This window comes from Babylonia areolata, chromosome 29 (assembly GCF_041734735.1).
Source record: "Babylonia areolata isolate BAREFJ2019XMU chromosome 29, ASM4173473v1, whole genome shotgun sequence".
In the NCBI taxonomy this organism is placed as follows: domain Eukaryota; kingdom Metazoa; phylum Mollusca; class Gastropoda; order Neogastropoda; family Buccinidae; genus Babylonia; species Babylonia areolata.
The window spans coordinates 1,327,208-1,348,594 of record NC_134904.1 but is presented as its reverse complement, the minus strand read 5'-3'; the positions used below and the strand labels follow the sequence as shown (position 1 = coordinate 1,348,594).

General features: G+C 44.8%; 1 protein-coding gene across 1 annotated transcript; it reads right to left on the bottom strand.

Moving 5' to 3' along the window:
• LOC143274817 (uncharacterized) lies at positions 1-21,055 on the bottom strand. Its single transcript, XM_076578746.1, has 8 exons — positions 20,917-21,055; positions 19,338-19,530; positions 18,446-18,636; positions 14,139-14,307; positions 13,603-13,799; positions 10,777-10,899; positions 6,666-6,905; positions 1-3,917 (listed from the first exon to the last, which is right to left on the bottom strand). The coding sequence occupies exons 1-8, from the start codon at positions 20,935-20,937 to the stop codon at positions 3,504-3,506; spliced, it is 1,548 nt and encodes a 515-aa protein (XP_076434861.1). The 5' UTR covers positions 20,938-21,055; the 3' UTR covers positions 1-3,503.
• Positions 21,056-21,387: the final 332 nt, after the last annotated feature.

Genomic DNA, 21,387 nt, shown 5'->3' with positions numbered 1-21,387 from the left:
GAGCTCGGCATTGCAAGGCAGGGCCCAGTCTTCTCCTTCCACCGTTTTAACCCTCCCTAAAAAAGTCAGTTACCCATTTACAGCTTGGTGCAGTGAGGAAAACTGGAGTCAACTGCCTTTCCTGAGGACACAACACATGGCGAAACGGGGCCTCCAGCCCTGATCACTGGTCAACACTGGATCACAAGTCCAACGCTTAATCAACTCTACCACAGTGTCTCCATCATAAAATTTCATTAACTGAGTTCTCCAGTTTTCTTTATGATTTATTACATTATCTATTTGTGGTATCTATCAGAATGCTCCTTTCTGAATAAAACAGTGTTTTGAATCTATGCATGGGTCAGGAAACTGCTTCTTTTTTATGATAAAAATAAAGCAGATGTAGTGTAGCATACATGGATCATTCCTCACGCTTTGACGCCTCCTTGAAACAGAAAAAAGACTAACCCTATGACTCTGGCACACCTGTGGAAAAGTTCCACTGTGCAAGTACTGTACCTCTGCACTTTTTGGTTGCTTTCAAAATACCAATGTCAACCACCTAATCAACCATATCATTGCACACAGAAACAAGTCATCTCTTTTGTACCTTTCAAACTTCTCCTATTACTCCAAACAGTATCTTCCTCTGACTGTTTACCCTTTGAAACTTCCTCATGTCAGTACAAGAACCTATGGTGAACGTTCTCTCCTCTTTGCTGCTCCTCACATCGAGAACAACTTTCCTCATCATATCCCTGCATCGGATTTTATCTCTGCTTTTCACTCATCACAAAAAACTCATCTTTTTAAAACCAATCTATTAAAACCAATCTATAAGCACACTCAGCTTCCTTGTTCTCCAACAACACCCATGTCAGCTCACTTTGGATGTATGAAGATTGGGAGGAGGGAGGGTGAGGAGGGGTTTTGAGAAAGAGTGGTCATGAATGATTTACATAACTTGTAATATTTTTCTTTCATGTAAAGCGACCCAAGCTCTTAGAAAGGGTGCTATATAAATGTACATTATTATCATTATTTCTACTACAGTACGCAATGTGTTGATCTAGACCTTTAACATGTGACCCTGAATTTCAACTGGGATCATGTCAACATGGCTGGTCATGATATCAAGTCTGATGAAAACCACAGGAAAGACACAAGCTAAACTGCTTTTTTGTTGTTGTTGTTGTTGTTTTGTTTTGCCTAAGAATTCCTTTGACCTCTTACCTCTGACCCTGCTTACACTGCTGCCCTGAGGAGGATGGGTGGACAGGCCTTGTGCATGCCTTCCTAGTCAGTGTTCACACTTACAGAGCCAGCCTCCACCCTCCGTATTGTATCTTGTGCATGCCTTCCTAGTCAGTGTTCACACTTACAGAGCCAGCCTCCATCCTCCGTATTGTATCTTGCAATCCAAACATGGAAATATCAACAATATCAACACCCTAAAAGCCCCTTCTCCCCTGAAAATTAATCACAAAATACTTACTCCTAGAAAAGCCTTGAATGTCTTTGAAAGAAAACCACCACCACTTCACACTCAATGTAAAGTATCGAGAAAAAAACAACCCATTTCATCACTTCTTAGGCAATTAATTCAGAGATGGTGTCAATTCTAGAAGATGACAAACAACAAAACCATCCATGATCATTCATAATCTTTCAAACTCCGGCCCATGTCCTGCACGACTGCCCTCTACACAAAGCTGAAGCACAAAGAGCTGGCCAAGTCCCGCAGCACTCTAGGATAAGTTGTGGGGAACAGCATCATTCACTCTGAACATGGCCTGGGAACGCTGAAGAAGAAGAACTCATAATCTATGTTTCCTCTGATTTGCAAGTGACAGCAGTCCGGTGACACACGCATGCAACTGCAGAACCAAACCAACAGGCACAGTGGCCCAGCAGGATGCAATGGGTTTTGATTTAAAATTCCTTTGTTCAGTACTAGTATGGGCGCAATAGCCGAGTGGTTTAAACGTTGGACTTTCGATCTGAGGGTCCCAGGTTCAAATCAATGTAACGGCACCTGGTGGGTAAAGGGTGTAGATTTTTCCGATCTCCCAGGTCAACATATGTACAGATCTGCTAGTGCCTGAACCCCCTTCGTGTGTATACGCACACAGAAGATCAAATACGCACGTTAAAGATCTTGTAACCCATGTCAGTGTTCGGTGGGTTATGGAGACACGAAAATACCCAGCATGCATGAACCACGACTGAGTCATCGGCAAGTCGATGTTAGTCGTGTAACGGAAAGAAGAAGTATCAACTCAAGGTGGGTTGAGGGTGGATTTTGTTTCTTTTTCTTTTTGAGCCAAGGTCAACAAATGTGCAGACCTGCTAGTGTCTTAATCCCCTGTGTGTGTGTGTGTGTGTGTGTTTGCCTGCATGCATGTGTGTGTGTATACCAATGCAGAAGATCAAATTCACATGTTAATGATCCTGTAATCCATGTAAGTTTTAGATAATCCGAGTTATGTAAACATGAATGTACCTAACACGCACACCCCTCATAACAATATAGCTTCCTAGATAGCAGTGCAAAAATGGTCAAACATGTGGGGGGAAAAAGAATCCACTTAAAGATGTATGGGTGAATGCGGAAGGAGTTGCATCCCTTGACAACAGAAGACGAAGAAGCAAAGTGAAGAATGAAGGAAGAACCAAACATCCTCAGTGCCTTGGGGCAGGGCTTCTCTCTCGCCTCTCACATCACGCCGCTAACAATGCCCCAACACCAACGCTGGGTCTTTCATGCCACTGTCAGCCTCTCACATCACGCCGCTAACAATGCCCCAACACCAAGGCTGGGTCTTTCATGTCACTGTCAGCCTCTCACATCACGCCGCTAACAATGCCCCAACACCAAGGCTGGGTCTTTCATGCCACTGTCAGCCTCTCACATCACGCCGCTAACAATGCCCCAACACCAACGCTGGGTCTTTCATGCCACTGTCAGCCTCTCACATCACGCCGCTAACAATGCCCCAACACCAACGCTGGGTCTTTCATGCCACTGTCAACCTCTCACATCACGCCGCTAACAATGCCCCAACACCAACGCTGGGTCTTTCATGTCACTGTCAGCCTCTCACATCACGCCGCTAACAATGCCCCAACACCAACGCTGGGTCTTTCATGCCACTGTCAGCCTCTCACATCACGCTGCTAACAATGCCCCAACACCAACGCTGGGTGTTTCATGTCACTGTCAGCCTCTCACATCACACCGCTAACAATGCCCCAACACCAACGCTGGGTCTTTCATGCCACTGTCAATGAACCTTCATCCGACAGCCGGGCAATGTCTACGGTTTCTTGTGATGTCAGGAATGCAGGCACAACAGAGTTGTCCCATAAGCTGAAAGAGTTGCCTGCTCCTGATGCTCCAGCAGTCCTGACTCCTGGGTCGGCTGGACACAACCAGTGTTTTACCTGTCGCAGGAAGCTCCGGCAAGGAACTGTGCTGACCACCATCACACACACAACACGCACACAGTCATCATTTAGCTTTATGTTTCTTGCTGGGCGGTTCTTCTTCTTCTTCCTCTTCGGGTTCCGCGACCTTGGCAGTCTGAATGCCTGCCCCTCCAACCTCTTCCCCCTCCTTCTTCGTCCCCTCCTCCCCTCCCTCCTCCTCCCCCTGCTCGTCCTTCTCCGTCTTGACGCTGTGCACACACATGACGTAGTTGGAGGCGAGGGGGGGGGGCGGTCGTGGAGGAGGTGCCCGGCACCTCCGAGGAGGCGATGACGGTCGTCGTGTTGCCCCCACCCCCACCGGCCCCTGAAATCTGCTCCAGTGCCAGGTCCCCCGCCTGGATGATGGTGGTGGTGGGCAGGGAGGTCTGCACCCCATCACCCCCACCCCCCGAGCTGGCGTTGACCGTGCTGGCCAGGAAGGCTTCCAGAGACGCTGCGCTCACCACCTGCACACACATACACACACACATGCATACACACATACATGCACACGCACAACACACACACAAACACACACGTGTCAGTCAGCAGGGTCGTTATTCTGACACATCGTCATCATGGAAGCCGACCGGCGCAACAGCTGAGTGGTTAAAGTGTTGAACTTTCGATCTGAGGGTCCCAGGTTTGAATCCTGGTCACTACATCTGGTCGGTAAAGGGTGGGTTTTTTTCTTACCTACCAGGTCAACATATGTGCAGACCTGCTAGTGCCTGAACCCCCTTTGTGTGTATCTGCATGCTGATGATCAAATACGCAAGTTACCCTACATTTGAGTATTGTGGAAACAAAATAATTTGTCTCATTAAAATGGTTTTCACGTTCCTTCATATACATACATGTGGAGTGATGGCCTAGAGGTAATGTGTCCGCCTAGGAAGCGAGAGAATCTGAGCGTGCTGGTTCAGATAACGGCTCAGTCGCCGATATTTTCTCCCCCTCCACTAGACCCTGAGTGGTGGTCCGGACACTAGTCATTCGGATGAGACGATAAACCGAGGTCCCGTGTGCAGCATGCACTTAGTGCACGTAAAAGAACCCAAGGGGGTTGTTCCTGGCAAATTCTGTAGAAAATCCACTTTGATAGGAAAAACAAATAAACCTGCACGCAGGAAAAAATGCAAAAAAATGGGTGGTGATGTTGCGCAGCGATGCGCTCTCCCTGGGGAGAGCAGCCCAAATTTCACACAGAGAAATCCGTTATGATAAAAAGAAATACAAATACAAATACTATTTCCAGATGCGTCCACACATAACTTAGAGGGAAAAAGGACGGCCGTAGCTACTTTTGTTTTCTCCGCATAGGTGGATAGTAGTTTGCACAGGACAGGAATGTCAGACCCCTGCCGGAGTCTGCACTAGTGGGTCACGGTAAGTATGTGTTGTTAAACAGTATTTTTTGGGGGGCATTTTTTCCCTGTATCAATACGGCATGGAAGCCAAGTCTACTGAGTCTGAAAACTCCCCAGGGTTAAATGGGTCAACACACCACAACCCGCCCCCTCCCCTGTATCTTAAGAAAAGGCGCACTACAGATGATTTTCCCCCACACCCCCCACCTAAAATCACGTTTAACTGAACATACATACCTTGACCCACTGGGGGCTGATTCCCAGACCTGTGCAAACTACTAACCCCTAAAGGGGGGAAATAAACTATCATCACATTATCATTATCATCATTATTAGGGAGGGTGTGCATCCCGCTTTCGTGGTGGACTTTTCGTTGCTCGAAGTGCAAGAAGTAGGTCATATGACGACACGGGCAGCCCACCACCCTGACTGGCTTCTCGGAGTTTGCACTGCTTTTGTTCCGACAACTTTTCAGCAGAGTTTATAAATGGGTCAGTTCGAATGCATAATGGCAGATATATGACAAGAAACTTGCTAAAAGTAAACATAGAAGAGTTCAAGACTAAAGCAAATAATGGGTGTAATTATACAACCAAATATGTGTTGTAAACTTGCAAAAATAATCACCGAAAATGTGCAAAATCCTTTCGTCAAAACAGTGATTTCCACAACAAAATTTTAGCCTTTAGGTGACTTGGGAAAAAATGGAAATGGAGATGGGCATGCGCACATGGTTCTCGCTCAAAATAAGCGGCGAGTCCCCGACAAAAATCCAATGACAGTGGGTCTGCACACCCTCCCTATTATTACCATCATCATCATTATTAATTATCATTATTACTAACATGCCACGACACCCCCCCACACCTGTATCCCCTAATTGTGGTCGTTCAGCTGCAGTACAGTTGTAAACACAACATGTTTCTGTGATGCGCGTGCATTTGACTATGATTATTTTTGTAAATTTTTTTCTTTGTTTCTTTTTTTTTTTCTTTTTTTTTTTTAATACTCAAGTGATGTGCCTTCAACATTACTGTATCTTAAGGAAAGGCGCAATAGGGATGATTTCCTCCCCCCAACCCCCACCCCACTAAAGGGGAAAAATAAACTATCATCATATCATCATCATCATTATTATCATCATCATCATTGTTATATCATTACTACTAACACACCTTGGCCCAAAGCTCAGTTTATATCACAGATTGACATAAGCTTACAGTTGGGCCAACAGCAAAGTGAGAGCTGTATTATCAATGGTTTTTCTAATTCTATTGTAATGGGAAATTATTTACAGCTTTGTCTTTTGTGAAGGACTGTGACTCAAACTAGGACGCAAGATTGCGCTGACTCTTAGTGCTGCAGCCTTGGGGGGCAAGTTGGTATTTGGGAACCATCCCCAACGCTGACTGTCCTAAAACCCCCTTGGCCGAGAGAGTGGGGAATGTAACTTGGACAAGACACTCTGTGCTATAATCAAATTTTAGCCCACATAGTTCGGACATCAGCTGCCTCCTCCGCTGTTCTGATGGTCATAGATCTGCAAGGGAAGGGAGCTAACTTCTACAGTCTTTACAGATGTGTCCGCACATAAATCAGATGGAACACAGTATATTTTTTTTTTGCAGTTTTCTTTTTCTGCATGGAAGCAAAGCCTACTGAGCCTGTAAACTCCCAAGGGTTGAATGGATAAACACAACACACCACAACACACACACACACACACACCACAACACACACACACACACACCACAACACACACCACACACCACAACACACACCACAACACACACACACACACACCACAACACACCACACACACACACCACCCACCCCATTCCTCACCTGTATCTCCTGACCGTTGTGGTCGGTCAGCTGCAGCACAGTGGAGGTGGTGGAGGGGGAGCGGGAGGCGCTGACCACCTGCTGCAGGAAGTCCAGCTGCTGGCGCAGCAGACTGCGGTGGTCGGCCTCCATCTTGGCAAGCACCTCAGCCATGCCCCGCTCCGTGGCATTGCCCAGCCGCCCCCTCAGCTCCTCCTCCCGCTTCCTGCATGCCCGCACCGTCTCCTCCAGCTTCTCCACCTGGGGAGGCGAGGGGGACAAACACAGGTACGCACTTCATTAGGGGAGATGCTTCTCTGCACAGGTGTGCACTTGGTTAGGAGATGTACTTCACTGCCTGGGGACACAGGTGTGCACTTTGTTAGGAGAACCAAGGGACACAGGTGTGCACATTATTAGAAGAAGTACTTCTCTGCCTCGGGTCACAGGTGTGCACTTGTTTAGGAGAATCTAGGGACACAGGTGTGCGCTTTGTTAGGGGAGGTACTTCTCTGCCTGGGGACACAGGTGTGCACTTCGTAAGAACCAAGGGACACAGGCGTGCACTTGGTTAGGAGAAGTACTTCTCTGCCTGGGGACACTGGTGTGCACTTGGCTAGCAGAACTAAAGGACACAGGTGTGCTCATCGTTAGGAGAAGTACTTCTCTGCCTGGGGACACTGGTGTGCACTTGGCTAGCAGAACCGAGGGACACAGGCGTGCACTTCGTTAGAAGTACTTCTCTGCTTGGGGACATGGGTGTACACTTTGTTTGGAGAACGTAGGGACACAGGTGTGCACTTTGTTAGGAAAAGTACTTCTCTGCCTGGGGACACTTGTGTGCACTTGGTTAGGAGAACCAAGGGACACAGGCGTGCGCTTTGTTAGGAAAAGTACTTCTCTGCTTGGGGACACTTGTGTGCACTTGGTTAGGAGAACCTTCCAACACAGGTGTGCCCTTTGCTGGGAGAAGTACTTCTCTGCCTGGGGGACACACAGGCGTACACATCATTAGAAGTACTGGGCACACTTGGTTAGGTGAAGTACTGTGGACACAGGTGTGCACTTCATCAGGAGAGGTGCTTCTCTACCTGAGGACAAAGGTGTGCACTTTGTTAGGAGTACTGCTTTACCTGAGGACACAGGTGTGCACTTCATTAGGAGTACTGCTTTACCTGAGGACACAGGTGTGCACTTCATTAGGAGTACTGCTTTACCTGGGGACACAGGTCTGTGCTTTGTTAGGAGTACTGCTTTACCTGGGGACACAGGTCTGTGCTTTGTTAGGAGTACTGCTTTACCTGAGGACACAGGTGTGCACTTCGTTAGGAGTACTGCTTTACCTGGGGGACACAGGTGTGCACTTCCTAAGGAGTACTGCTTTACCTGGGGACACAGGTGTGCACTTTGTTAGGAGTACTGCTTTACCTGAGGACACAGGTGTGCACTTCATTAGGAGTACTGCTTTACCTGGGGACACAGGTGTGCACTTTGTTAGGAGTACTGCTTTACCTGAGGACACAGGTGTGCACTTCATTAGGAGTACTGCTTTACCTGGGGACACAGGTGTGCACTTTGTTAGGAGTACTGCTTTACCTGGGGACACAGGTGTGCACTTCGTTAGGAGTACTGCTTTACCTGGGGACACAGGTGTGCACTTCGTTAGGAGTACTGCTTTACCCGAGGACACAGGTGTGCACTTCATTAGGCGTACTGATTTACCTGTGGACACAGGTGTGCACTTCATTAGGAGTACTGCTTTACTTGGGGACACAGGTCTGTGCTTTGTTAGGAGTACTGCTTTACCTGGGGACACAGGTCTGTGCTTTGTTAGGAGTACTGCTTTACTGTGGACACAGGTGTGCACTTCGTTAGGAGTACTGCTTTACTTGGGGACACAGGTGTGCACTTCATTAGGAGTACTGCTTTACTTGGGGACACAGGTCTGTGCTTTGTTAGGAGTACTGCTTTACCTGGGGACACAGGTCTGTGCTTTGTTAGGAGTACTGCTTTACCTGTGGACACAGGTGTGCACTTCATTAGGAGTACTGCTTTACCTGGGGACACAGGTGTGCACTTCATTAGGAGTACTGCTTTACTTGGGGACACAGGTGTGCACTTCATTAGGAGTACTGCTTTACCTGAGGACACAGGTCTGTGCTTTGTTAGTAGTACTGCTTTACCTGGGGGACACAGGTGTGCACTTCATTAGGAGTACTTCTTTACCTGTGGACACAGGTGTGCACTTCGTTAGGAGTACTGCTTTACCTGGGGACACAGGTGTGCACTTCGTTAGGAGTACTTCTTTACCTGTGGACACAGGCGTGCTTTTTGTTAGGAGTACTGCTTTACTTGGGGACACAGGTGTGCACTTTGTTAGGAGTACTGCTTTACTTGGGGACACAGGTGTGCACTTCATTAGGAGTACTTCTTTACCTGTGGACACAGATGTGCACTTCGTTAGGAGTACTGCTTTACCTGTGGACACAGGTGTGCACTTCATTAGGAGTACTGCTTTACTTGGGGACACAGGTCTGTGCTTTGTTAGGAGTACTGCTTTACCTGGGGACACAGGTGTGCACTTTGGTAGGAGTACTGCTTTACCTAGGGATACAGGTGTGCACTTTCTCAGGAGAGATGCTTCCCTACCTGGAGTCACAGGTGTGCACTTCATTAGAAGAACTTCTCTGCACAGGTGTGCACTTCATTAGAAGAACTTCTCTGCACAGGTGTGCACTTCGTTAGAAGTACAGGCATGCCTACCCCCCAAACTTGCTTTTCAGGAACACACAGTCATTAGAATCAGGGAAGCGGTATTATTTTCAGGAACATCTCAGCAAACGTACAACAGTCGTTTGACAGCCAGAAGCAACAGTTGTAAACAAGGAAACATGCCTCCACTTTCAAAAGGTTGTCCGCATTCAAAAAGTCAGTGCCTACCTACATGCACATTGGTCTTGCCGAAGTTATTTCGCCGGTGACGGAAATCGAGCAGACTTTCACAAAATGAAAGTGCTGTTCGGACAGTTCCAGCTTTTCACGAAGTGGCTTCAGTAACATTCGGCAGCATTTCCGTAAGTTATAACGAAATGTCATCGGCAATGGTCAGGAAAAAAAGCCATCTGACAGTATACATGTACCCACTAGATACTTCAGGAAAAAAAAATGTTACAGTAACATTTTAAAAAAATTGTGGGACATGCAGCAAATATCCTATTTCCCGGACATCCTGTCCATTTCATCAATTTTCCGGGACAAAATACGGGCCCTCAGTAATGGCAGGCATGCCTGGAAGTACTTCCCTGCACAGACTTGCACTTCGTTAGAAGTACTTCTCTGAACAGGTGTGCACTTCCTTAGAAGTACTTCTCTGAACAGGTGTGCACTTCCTTAGAAGTACTTCTCTGCACAGGTGTGCACTTCGTTAGGAGAAGTACTTCTCTGCACAGGTGTGCACTTCCTTAGAAGTACTTCTCTGAACAGGTGTGCACTTCCTTAGAAGTACTTCTCTGAACAGGTGTGCACTTCCTTAGAAGTACATCTCTGAACAGGTGTGCACTTCCTTAGAAGTACTTCTCTGCACAGGTGTGCACTTCCTTAGAAGTACTTCTCTGAACAGGTGTGCACTTCCTTAGAAGTACTTCTCTGCACAGGTGTGCACTTCGTTAGGAGAAGTACTTCTCTGGACAGGTGTGCACTTCATTAGGAGAAGTACTTCTCTGCACAGGTGTGCACTTCCTTAGAAGTACTTCTCTGCACAGATGTGCACTTCATTAGTACTTCTCTGCACAGGTGTGCACCTCGTTAGGAGAAGTACTTCTCTGAACAGGTGTGCACTTTGTTAGAAGTACTTCTCTGAACAGGTGTGCACTTTGTTAGAAGTACTTCTCTGAACAGGTGTGCACTTTGTTAGAAGTACTTCTCTGAACAGGTGTGCACTTTGTTAGAAGTACTTCTCTGAACAGGTGTGCACTTTGTTAGGAGTAGTACTTCTCTGAACAGGTGTGCACTTCGTTAGAAGTACTTCTCTGAACAGGTGTGCACTTTGTTAGAAGTACTTCTCCACCTGGGGGCAACACAACACAACACAACACAGACAAGACAGCACAGCACGGACAGACATGGTGAGTACCTGTTTTCGCAGCCTGTGGATCTCCTTGTTGAGGAGGGCCTTGTCCTGCTCCAGCAGCCGCACTCTCTCCGCCAGACCTCCGCCCCCCTTGTCCCGGTTCTCCTTGTCGCTGCTCACCACGCTCTGCAAGGGGAGACAACACCTCAGTCATCAGTTACACACACAGACATACTGTGCAGGGGGAGACAACACCTCAGTCACCAGTTACACACAGACATACTGTGCAGGGGGAGACAACACCTCAGTCATCAGTTACACACACAGACATACTGTGCAGGGGGAGACAACACCTCAGTCATCAGTTACACACAGACATACTGTGCAGGGGGAGACAACACCTCAGTCATCAGTTACACACACAGACATACTGTGCAGGGGGAGACAACACCTCAGTCATCAGTTACACACACAGACATACTGTGCAGGGGGAGACAACACCTCAGTCATCAGTTACACACACAGACATACTGTGCAGGGGGAGACAAACACATCAGTTACACACACAGACATACTGTGCAGGGGGAGACAACACCTCAGTCATCAGTTACACACACAGGCATACTGTGCAGGGGGAGACAACACCTCAGTCATCAGTTACACACACAGACATACTGTGCAGGGGGAGACAACACCTCAGTCATCAGTTACACACACAGGCATACTGTGCAGGGGGAGACAACATCTCAGTCATCAGTTACACACAGACATACTGTGCAGGGGGAGACAAACACATCAGTCATCAGTTACACACACAGACATACTGTGCAGGGGGAGACAACACCTCAGTCATCAGTTACACACAGACATACTGTGCAAGGGGAGACAACACCTCAGTCATCAGTTACACACACAGACATACTGTGCAAGGGGAGACAACACCTCAGTCATCAGTTACACACACAGACATACTGTGCAGGGGTAGACAACATCTCAGTCATCAGTCACACACAGGCATACTGTGCAGGGGGAGACAAACACATCAGTTACACGCAGACATACTGTGCAGGGGGAGACAACACCTCAGTCATCAGTTACACACAGACATACTGTGCAGGGGGAGACAACATCTCAGTCATCAGTTACACACAGACATACTGTGCAGGGGGAGACAACACCTCAGTCATCAGTTACACACACAGGCATACTGTGCAGGGGGAGACAAACACATCAGTTAAACACACACACACACACACTGCCAACCACACTCTGCTCTCAACACAGCACTTATAAAAACACAGTCAAAACAAAAGCAAAACGGAGGAGTTTGTATTATACTCCATGTTTTGGTGATACATATACTTACCATGTCAAACTGATGCAAACTAGGCCTATCGGTTTGCTCAGCTGGGCCAAATTTCACGCGGATAACAGTGAAAAGACCAAACAAATACATGGCAGGGATCATGTCCATTATCATTCCAAGCAGCAAATCATGAACATATATTGTGTAACCCAAAACAGAACTTTGTCATTTCTGTGGCTGCCACATCATCTGCATCGCCACTCCCATGCCGCTCACTCTGAGTTTCCATTTCACTTTTCCGACCAAGAGATTATTATTATGATGGAGATTTATGCAACACCAATAAATCAAACATATGATTCTCGTTGTGTTTTACAATGTCATATACGTTTTTTTTAAAACTCATTCCTGTATAGGTGTGGTTCGTCCGTCGGGATCGACGAGGACCATCTAGTCATCCTGGGGGTGGGTGGGTTGGGCTCTGTGGGTGCACAGATGACTTGTCAGGCCAATCTGCGCCCGGAAGGTTCTGACGCAGTGTGGACAGGGGATGGTGGCGGCTGTCGGGGACTTAACAGGAACCACATTGTTGGTGACAATGTGGCATTGAGTGCAGTGAACAAAGGGTGTAGCACAAAGTCAACAGATACCACCTCATTGTTGACGATGTGTGTAGTAAATAGTGTCATCACCTACCACCTGGTTGTTGATGTGCGTAGTATCTACAAAAACATTTTTTTTTAAAGAATGTCAACACCTACCACCTGGTTGTTGACGATGTGTGCAGTAAACAAAGCGTCAACACCAATCACCTGGTTGTTGACAATGAAGTGTACAAAGTGTCAACATTCACCACCCGGTTGTTCATATTGTTTGAAATAAACAAAGTGTCACCATCTATCATCTGGTTGATGACAACATGTGCAGTAAACAAAGCGTCAACACCTAAAACCTGGTTGTTGACAATGTATGCAGTAAACAAAGAGTCAACACCTACTACCTGGTTGTTGACAATACGTGCAGTAAACAAAGCATCAACACCTACCACCTGGTTGTTAAGAATGTGTGCATTTAAACAAAGTGTCAACACCAACCACCTGGTTGTTGACAATGAAGTAAACAAAGTGTCAACATCTACCACCTGGTTGTTGATAATGTTTGAAATAAACAAAGTCAAAGTGTCAACACTTACCAACTGGCTGTTGACAATGTATGCAGTATCTTTTTTTGAAGTGTCAACACCTACCACCTTGTTGTTGACAACGTGTGTAAAAAAAACACATGAACATCTACCACTTAGTTGTTGACAATTTTTGAAGTAAACAGTGTCAACACCTACTACCTGGTTGTTGATGATGTGTAGAAGAAGAAAAAGTGGAAACACATACCACATGGTTGCGCAGTATAAAAAAAAGAATTTAAAAAAAGGTGTCAACACTTACCATCTAGCTGTTAACAATCTTCGTAATAATTTTTTTTTTTTCAAGGCGTCATCACCTACCGCCTGGTTGTTGCTGTAGACGAGGCGTGTGCAGTAAAAATAATAAAAAAACACAGAAGAAAAGCAGCCAACAATAACCTACCACTTCATTGTTGACGATGTGCGTGGAGAAGGCAGGGTCAAGGTCGGACGGCTCCAACTGCTCCTCCTGAATGACGATGATGGCCTGCTCGTCCTCCTCCGTCACATCCACAGAGTTACACGCTGCCTCGATCGACACGTGCACGGCCCCGTCGTGAATCTTGCCGTTGGTCAGCGCCACCGTACTGCCGCCTATGTCTGGTGTCAGGAGGGGAGGTAAGGCACTGAGATTTTTTTTTTCTTCATTTTTTTATCTATCTCTTTTATCATTGTCAACTTTATTTTTCTAATGTGGAGCAGTATGGGGATTAACAGAGAGAGAGAGAGACAGAGAGAGAGAGAGAGAGAAAGAGAAAGAGAGAAAGACCGCCCCGTTAAAAGCCATGGGGACCTTGAACTTCAACTTTTAACCCAACTCTTCCCCCAGTGCTCACCAAAGCTGAGCCCTAGACACAGCAGGTATGATTTACTGCCCCATAAAAGGCTAGCGGACCTTGAACCTCAACTTTGAACCCCAACTCCTCCCTCCACACTCACCCTGATCGGTGGTGGCGCCGCCAGGGGAGGCGATGCAGGACACGGCCTGGGTGAGGGCGGGGTGGATGATCTCGGTGCTGTCGGGCTGGGTGGTGTGCAGGGTGGACTGAGGGGTGGTGGTGCGGGGGGGGTCCTGGGTCTGCTGGTAGGGCACCGGGCTGTTCAGGTCCTGCCACACACACACACACACACACAAACACGTTACGTCTCCCTGATTTCACTGTGTCTCTCATATTGCTTGCCATTGCTATTGTATTGTATTCCTCTTTTTTGTTACTTTACTAAGCACGTTCGGTTACGCTGCTGGTCAGGCATCTGCTTAGCAGATGTGGTGCAGAGTATATCATGGCCATATGAAGAGCACAGGAACAGGAGTCATAATGGCTGCCGGAAAAAGAGGGCGCTAATCAGGGGGGCAAAGGGGAGGTTACCGTAGCTACTTTTGTTTTCTCCGCATAGGTGGATAGTAGTTTGCACAGGACAGGAATGTCAGACCCCTGCCGGAGTCTGCACTAGTGGGTCACGGTTAAGTATGTGTAATTAAACATGGATTTGTCTGATTGCAGTGACGCCTCCTTGAGTAACTAAACTGAACTGAACTGTCACAACAGATTTCTCAGTGTGAAATTTGGGCTGCTTTCCCTAAGACGAGCGTGTCGCTACACAGAGCGCCACTCTTTTTTTTTTCCGGTATTTTTTCCTGCCTGCAGTTTTTGTTTTTTTTCTATCGAAGTGGTTTTTCTACAGAATTTTGCCAGGGACAACCCTTTTGTTGCCCTGGGTTCTTTTACGTGCTCTAACTGCATGTGGCACACAGGACCTCAATTTATTGTCTCATCTGAATGACTAGCGTCCAGACCACCACTCAAGGTGTAGCAGAGGGGGAGAAAATACTGGTGACTGTGCCAGGATTCAAACCAATGCGCTCTGATTCTCTTACTTCCTAGGCAGATGCAGTATCTCAGGGCCATCACTCCACATAGATACAGAAACAAAATGAACAGGAACTAATGTGCTGACTGTGTAAATCAGGCTAAAGAAGACAAAATCCTTTTTTTTTTTTTTTGTTAGGTTTTGTTGCCCTGCTTTTCATTATCTTAGAGTGAAATTAATTCATTCAAAGTATTATAGTTATACAGAACCACGTGATTTCAGGCTAAACATGTTGTTGTCAAACAAGAAACAAGATGGGTTTCTTTAATTTACCCATGTATATTTATAAAGCAGGCAAGAGACCATGCACAACAGAGGGCGCAACAGAGGAGTGGTCCATGCGCAATAGAGGGCGCAATAGAGGAGAGGTTAAAGCGTTGGGCTTTCAATCTGAGGGTCCAGGGTTCGAATCTCTGTATTGGTACCTGGTGGGTAAATGGAGGAGATTTTTCCTCGATCTCCCAGGTCAACATGTGCGCAGACCTGCTTGTGCCTGAACCCCCTTCGTGTGTATACACAAGCAGAAGATAAAATACACATGTTAAAGATCTTGTAATCCATGTCAGTGTACTGTGGGTTGCGGATACAATAATATACCCAGCATGCACACCTCCAAAAACAGAGTATGGCTTCCTACATGGCGGGGTAAAAACACATAAAAGCCCACTCGTGTACCTTTCAGTGAATGTGGAAGCTGCAGCCCAAGAATGAAGAATCAGCAGCTACAGAAACAAAAATGAACAGCAACTAATGTACCGACTGTGTGAACCAGGCTAAAGAAGATGAAATCCATTTTTTTTGTTTTGTTGCCCTGCTTTTCTTGATCTTAGAGTGGAATTAATTCATTCAAAGTATTCACTATTATACAGAACCATTGTGATTTCAGGCTAAATTTGTTGTTGTCAACAAGAAACAAGACAGGTCTTTTTAAGTAAGCCATGTAAATTATGAAGCAAGCAAGAGGCTATGCACTGTGGTCTCTTAATATTGTAAGTAGAACTCATGCCTGTTAAAACTTACCTTTGTTAGATAGTGAGAATTATGTATTGTGTTCTGTTGGATTAGCCCCTTCAGTATGGGGCCATGGACTAAACACTGACATTCTCCCTAGTTTCAGTTTTTCAAGGAGGCGTCACACCATTCTGACATATCCATATTATGCCATAATACATCTGTCACACCGTTCTGACATATCCATATTATGCCATAATACATCTGTCACACCGTTCTGACATATCCATATTATGCCATAATACATCTGTCACACTGTTCTGACATATCCATATTATGCCATAATACATCTGTCACACTGTTCTGACATATCCATATTATGCCATAATACATCTGTCACACCGTTCTGACATATCCATATTGTGCCATAATACATCTGTCACACCGTTCTGACATATCCATATTGTGCCATAATACATCTGCTACACCGTTCTGACATATCCATATCATGCCATAATACATCTGCTACACTGTTCTGACATATCCATATTATGCCATAATACATCTGTCACGCCGTTCTGACATATCCATATTATGCCATAATACATCTGCTACACTGTTCTGACATATCCATATTATGCCATAATACATCTGCTACACCGTTCTGACATATCCATACTATGCCATAATACATCTGTCACACCGTTCTGACATATCCATATTATGCCATAATACATCTGCTACACTGTTCTGACATATCCATATTATGCCTTAATACATGTCACACCGTTCTGACATATCCATATTATGCCATAATACATCTGCAACACCATTCTGACATATCCATATTGTGCCATAATACATCTGCTACACTGTTCTGACATATCCATATCATGCCATAATACATCTGCTACACTGTTCTGACATATCCATATTATGCCATAATACATCTCCTACACCGTTCTGACCTATCCATACTATGCCATAATACATCTCCTACACCGTTCTGACATATCCATACTATGCCATAATACATCTGCTACACCGTTCTGACATATCCATATTATGCCATAATACATCTGTCACACCGTTCTGACATATCCATATTGTGCCATAATACATCTGTCACACCGTTCTGACATATCCATATTGTGCCATAATACATCTGCTACACCGTTCTGACATATCCATATTATGCCATAATACATCTGTCACACCGTTCTGACATATCCATATTGTGCCATAATACATCTGTCACACCGTTCTGACATATCCATATTGTGCCATAATACATCTGTCACACCGTTCTGACATATCCATATTATGCCATAATACATCTGCTACACCGTTCTGACATATCCATACTATGCCATAATACATCTACTAGGCAACTGTCTGACCAGCAGCATAACCCAACGCGCTCAGTCAGGCCTTGAGTGCACGCATATATATTTGTGTGCCTATCAGAGTGGATTTCTTCCTAACAATTTTGCCAGTGGACAACACTTATTTGCCGTGAGTTGTTCTTTTTTCAGTGGGCCAAGCGACACGCCACAAACCAGACCTTGGTTTATTGTCTCATCCAGCCACAACTGCCTGAAACACCACCTGTACATGAAACTCCGTATCGGCGACACAGAGCAGTGCCCCTGCAGAACAGGCAGCCAGACAACAGAACATCTGCTGCAGTCCTGCCCGCTCCACCGAGCACTTTGAGAGAAAACCTGGCTTGACCCAATCCCAGTGGCCTGAAAGCTCTACAGAGGACTGGAGGACCTGCGATGTGCTGCCGCCTTTGTCGAGGAAACGGGGGAATCCATCTGATAAATGACGAATGAGACATTCAACAACACTGTCTCATCCGAATGACTAAAAGTTCAATTTGATTTTCCAGTCAAACTTTGGAGAAAGGCTGAAACCGGGGTTCAAACCCTGACCCTCATGGACACTGTATTGGAAGATAAGCATCTTAACCATTCTCCTACCTTTCTCCTCTCTTCCTAACAAACACAAACATGATCTGGTGCGCGCATGACTGAAGCCTACCAAAGGAAACGAATGATGAGTGTCTGAACACAGCTGACAGTCAGCTCTATCAAGGTGGGCAGCCTGTTGTGCAAATGACTCAGAGCGCTTGGAGTCTGGTCTCTGACCAAGGACAGGCACTATATATCTATAATAATGATAATACTGCAGGCAGAATCTGACAGCTCCAAGACACAGAGCTTGTGGCATTTATGATATGTTCTACACACACACACATACACACACACACACACACACACACACACACACACACATATATATATATATATATATATATATATATATATATATATATATATATATATATATATATATATATATATATATATATATATGACAGACCCTGCATAAACCAGACTAGCGTTGCCCACACCCACCTGTGTGATGGAGATCTGAAAGGTGGTCTGTGGGTTCCTGAAATGGGTCTTGTAGTGCTTGATGGCTTCGTCTCGTCGGTTGAATCCGTTGCGACACCGGTAGCAATGCCAGTGAGCTCCCTTAAACTTCTTCTCTCCCTTGATGACCCCAACAATGTCACAGTGCTCACAACAACGCAATATCTTCAGACCTGTTAAAAAGATAAAACAAACAAACAGCATGAAGAAATGGGTTATAATATACCATCTTTTCTGAAAATATGAGTAATGAAATCAAAGATAAACCTAGACTAATCTTATCTGATGTAATCTTGAATTAATTTTTCTTTTCTAAACACCCACTAATATAGTCAACTCCCCCAAAGGTCACTAACTTTGTTCCCTAACACTAACATCACTAACTTTGTTCCCTAACAGCAGCTAGCACATTCACTCCCCTTCCATTGCTGCACTTTCTGTACTTTCCTAAACTGACCAAACTCTTCACAGTAATAATGGGATCTTTAATAATATGTACATATTCTATTAAGCAGACACTATGTTTGTCAGAACTAAAGGTCTTCTAAGGAAACTTCACTATAAAGCTGTTCTTTCTAAATATTATATAGCATACAAGCAAACAGCCTGCATGAGGGTATTAGTCAGAACAGTTGGCTAAGGATTACTGGTATGATCACAGGATAAAATGTAAACCAAAGTACTGGCATGAACATGTAACAATGTAAGTAACTGTAAGTGTAAACCAAAAGTCAGTGTCCAAAAAACATTCACTCCCACTACATCTTCACAGCTAAAAACTACATTAACAAGCATCAAGACAAGCCATGTTGCACCAAATTCAGAAAACTATGAATATCATTATAGTACACGACAGAAGAAATACAAACGTTACCTGCAAACTCTATTCCTTTGTCCACATGCTTGACGCGGTAGTGCGCCTTGAGGATGACCGGGTCTGTGTAGGACTCTGTTTTCACGCAGAAGGGGCAGTGCATGTGAGGCGCCCCAATGGGACACAGGTCATCCACACACTGTACTGGGCTGTACACGTTCTCGCTGCCTTTGATTCGCACACTAGGATGGGTCTAAAAATGACATGATTTTTTTTTCTTTCTGAAATATAATACTGACAAAACACTTGGTAGTACCAATTTGAATCCATTATTTAACATCTCTCTCTCTCTTCTCTCTCTCTCTATATATATACATGTGTGCGTGTGTGTGTGTGTGTGTGTGTAAAATACATTATAAACTTACTGATAAATACTCATTTCATTTTCCAAGACTATCAATTATCATTCAGAACTTTCTCTACAGAAGATTTGTCCACATACGTATGTACATATCATGCATTTAAATTAATAATCCGGATATAACTGAACCATGATGAATGAACAATTTGAGTGGCTTTGCTATATTGCATTCATGTTAGATTCCTTTTGTATCAAATTATAACTAATGTTGTCTCTGTTATAGGGGGAGAAATATTTTGAGTCTTTAAGATCACAGAGGCCACTTATATGAACTTATGTCATGTCATCATGATCAGTGTGTGTGTTAGTGTGTGTGCATGCATTTGTTGTGTGTGAGCGTGTGTGTGTGTATACATGTGTGTGTGAGTATACTTGTGTGTGTGTGTGTGTGTGTGTGTGTGTGTGTGTGTGTGTGTATGTGTGTATGTGTGAGTGAGTGAGTGAGTGTGTGTGTGTGTGTGTGTGTATTTTGATGACATTATAATGAATCATAGTGCACAATCACATACAGTATATAAATTTCTGTTTATTCTGGACCAAACACACCATGGGTCAGTACACCCATTTAACTTACAAATACAATGGATGAGTTCCATGTTCTAAGTCAATGGTACTGAAAGATAATAATAATATACTCACAGTGTGTGAGTGACATAAACCACTTGAAAGTAATGTTTACATAACTAGTGTCTGACATTTGTGTGTGCATATGCATGCAATGTGTATTTTCAAAACATGGCCTTTAGGCTTTAGTAAAACTGTTAATTATAATCATACACAATGATGTGTGTGAAAATATCTCCCATCAAAATGATACCCTTCATGTGATTTCAAACAATGCACTGCAGATGCCATACCGCAAGTGTAAAACTGAGTAATGATAATACACGTGGGAAAGTATTTGACCGCTGCTATGAATATGACGAATCACATGTTATAATTTATTTACTTATTAAGCTGTTTATTGACTATGAAATAACACAACCTAATCAAGTATCGGTTAATGCTTGAAAACCATCAACTCTACTCCTGCACCCAAAGTATGATAAATAAATCCTACAAACACAATGTCAAAATCGAAAGCAACAAATGGACAATAACTCAAAAAGCGTCTGCTACAGAAAAAAGTGCTTCACAAATTTGATTTATCGAGTATGGAAACCAAAATGGCGTTTCGACCAAGCGTGAGAAAACATGAAAAATGAGCTTATGACTTACAACAAATGCAAGGCTGCTCATTGCGACTTGTTACTGGTCAAACTTGCACACTATTTGAAACGTGGAAGAACAACAGGAATTTTCTTCTGTCGATGTTTGAGGTGCTTTCCTGCATGCTCTGTGTTCACGTCATAAAAATCATGGTTGATTTGTGTGACGTCACAGAAAATCGCGAAGAGAAAAATTCCAAGACCAAACTCCACAGTTAGGAGTGTCGCTACACTCCTTATCCTCCCCACCCGAGAATGTGTATCAGACGGAACTGCAGCTGAGCTTTTTCCGCTGAGGCAGCTCAATGAAACAGCCAAAGAATATATTTCACCTCAACATGAGAGGCAACTTCTTCTCTGCTATTCTGAGCCTGTTTGTTTGTGCCACCCAATATCTGGGCAAGTCTGATGTCTCTCTTCTATCTGTCGCCAGTTCATCTTGGACCGTCCTCTCCTTTGCCTGTAGCCCAGCTCAGTGTCA

Bases quoted from the DNA above. Each gene is read 5' to 3' on its own strand.
- LOC143274817 (XM_076578746.1), bottom strand. From the start codon at position 20,937: ATGAGCAGCCTTGCATTTGTT. The intron at 19,531-20,916 runs GTAAGTCATAAG...TGTCATTTTTAG, and splicing joins TGAGCAGCCTTGCATTTGTT to ACCCATCCTAGTGTGCGAAT. The intron at 13,800-14,138 runs GTGAGTGTGGAG...TCCTGACACCAG, and splicing joins CGGCGCCACCACCGATCAGG to ACATAGGCGGCAGTACGGTG.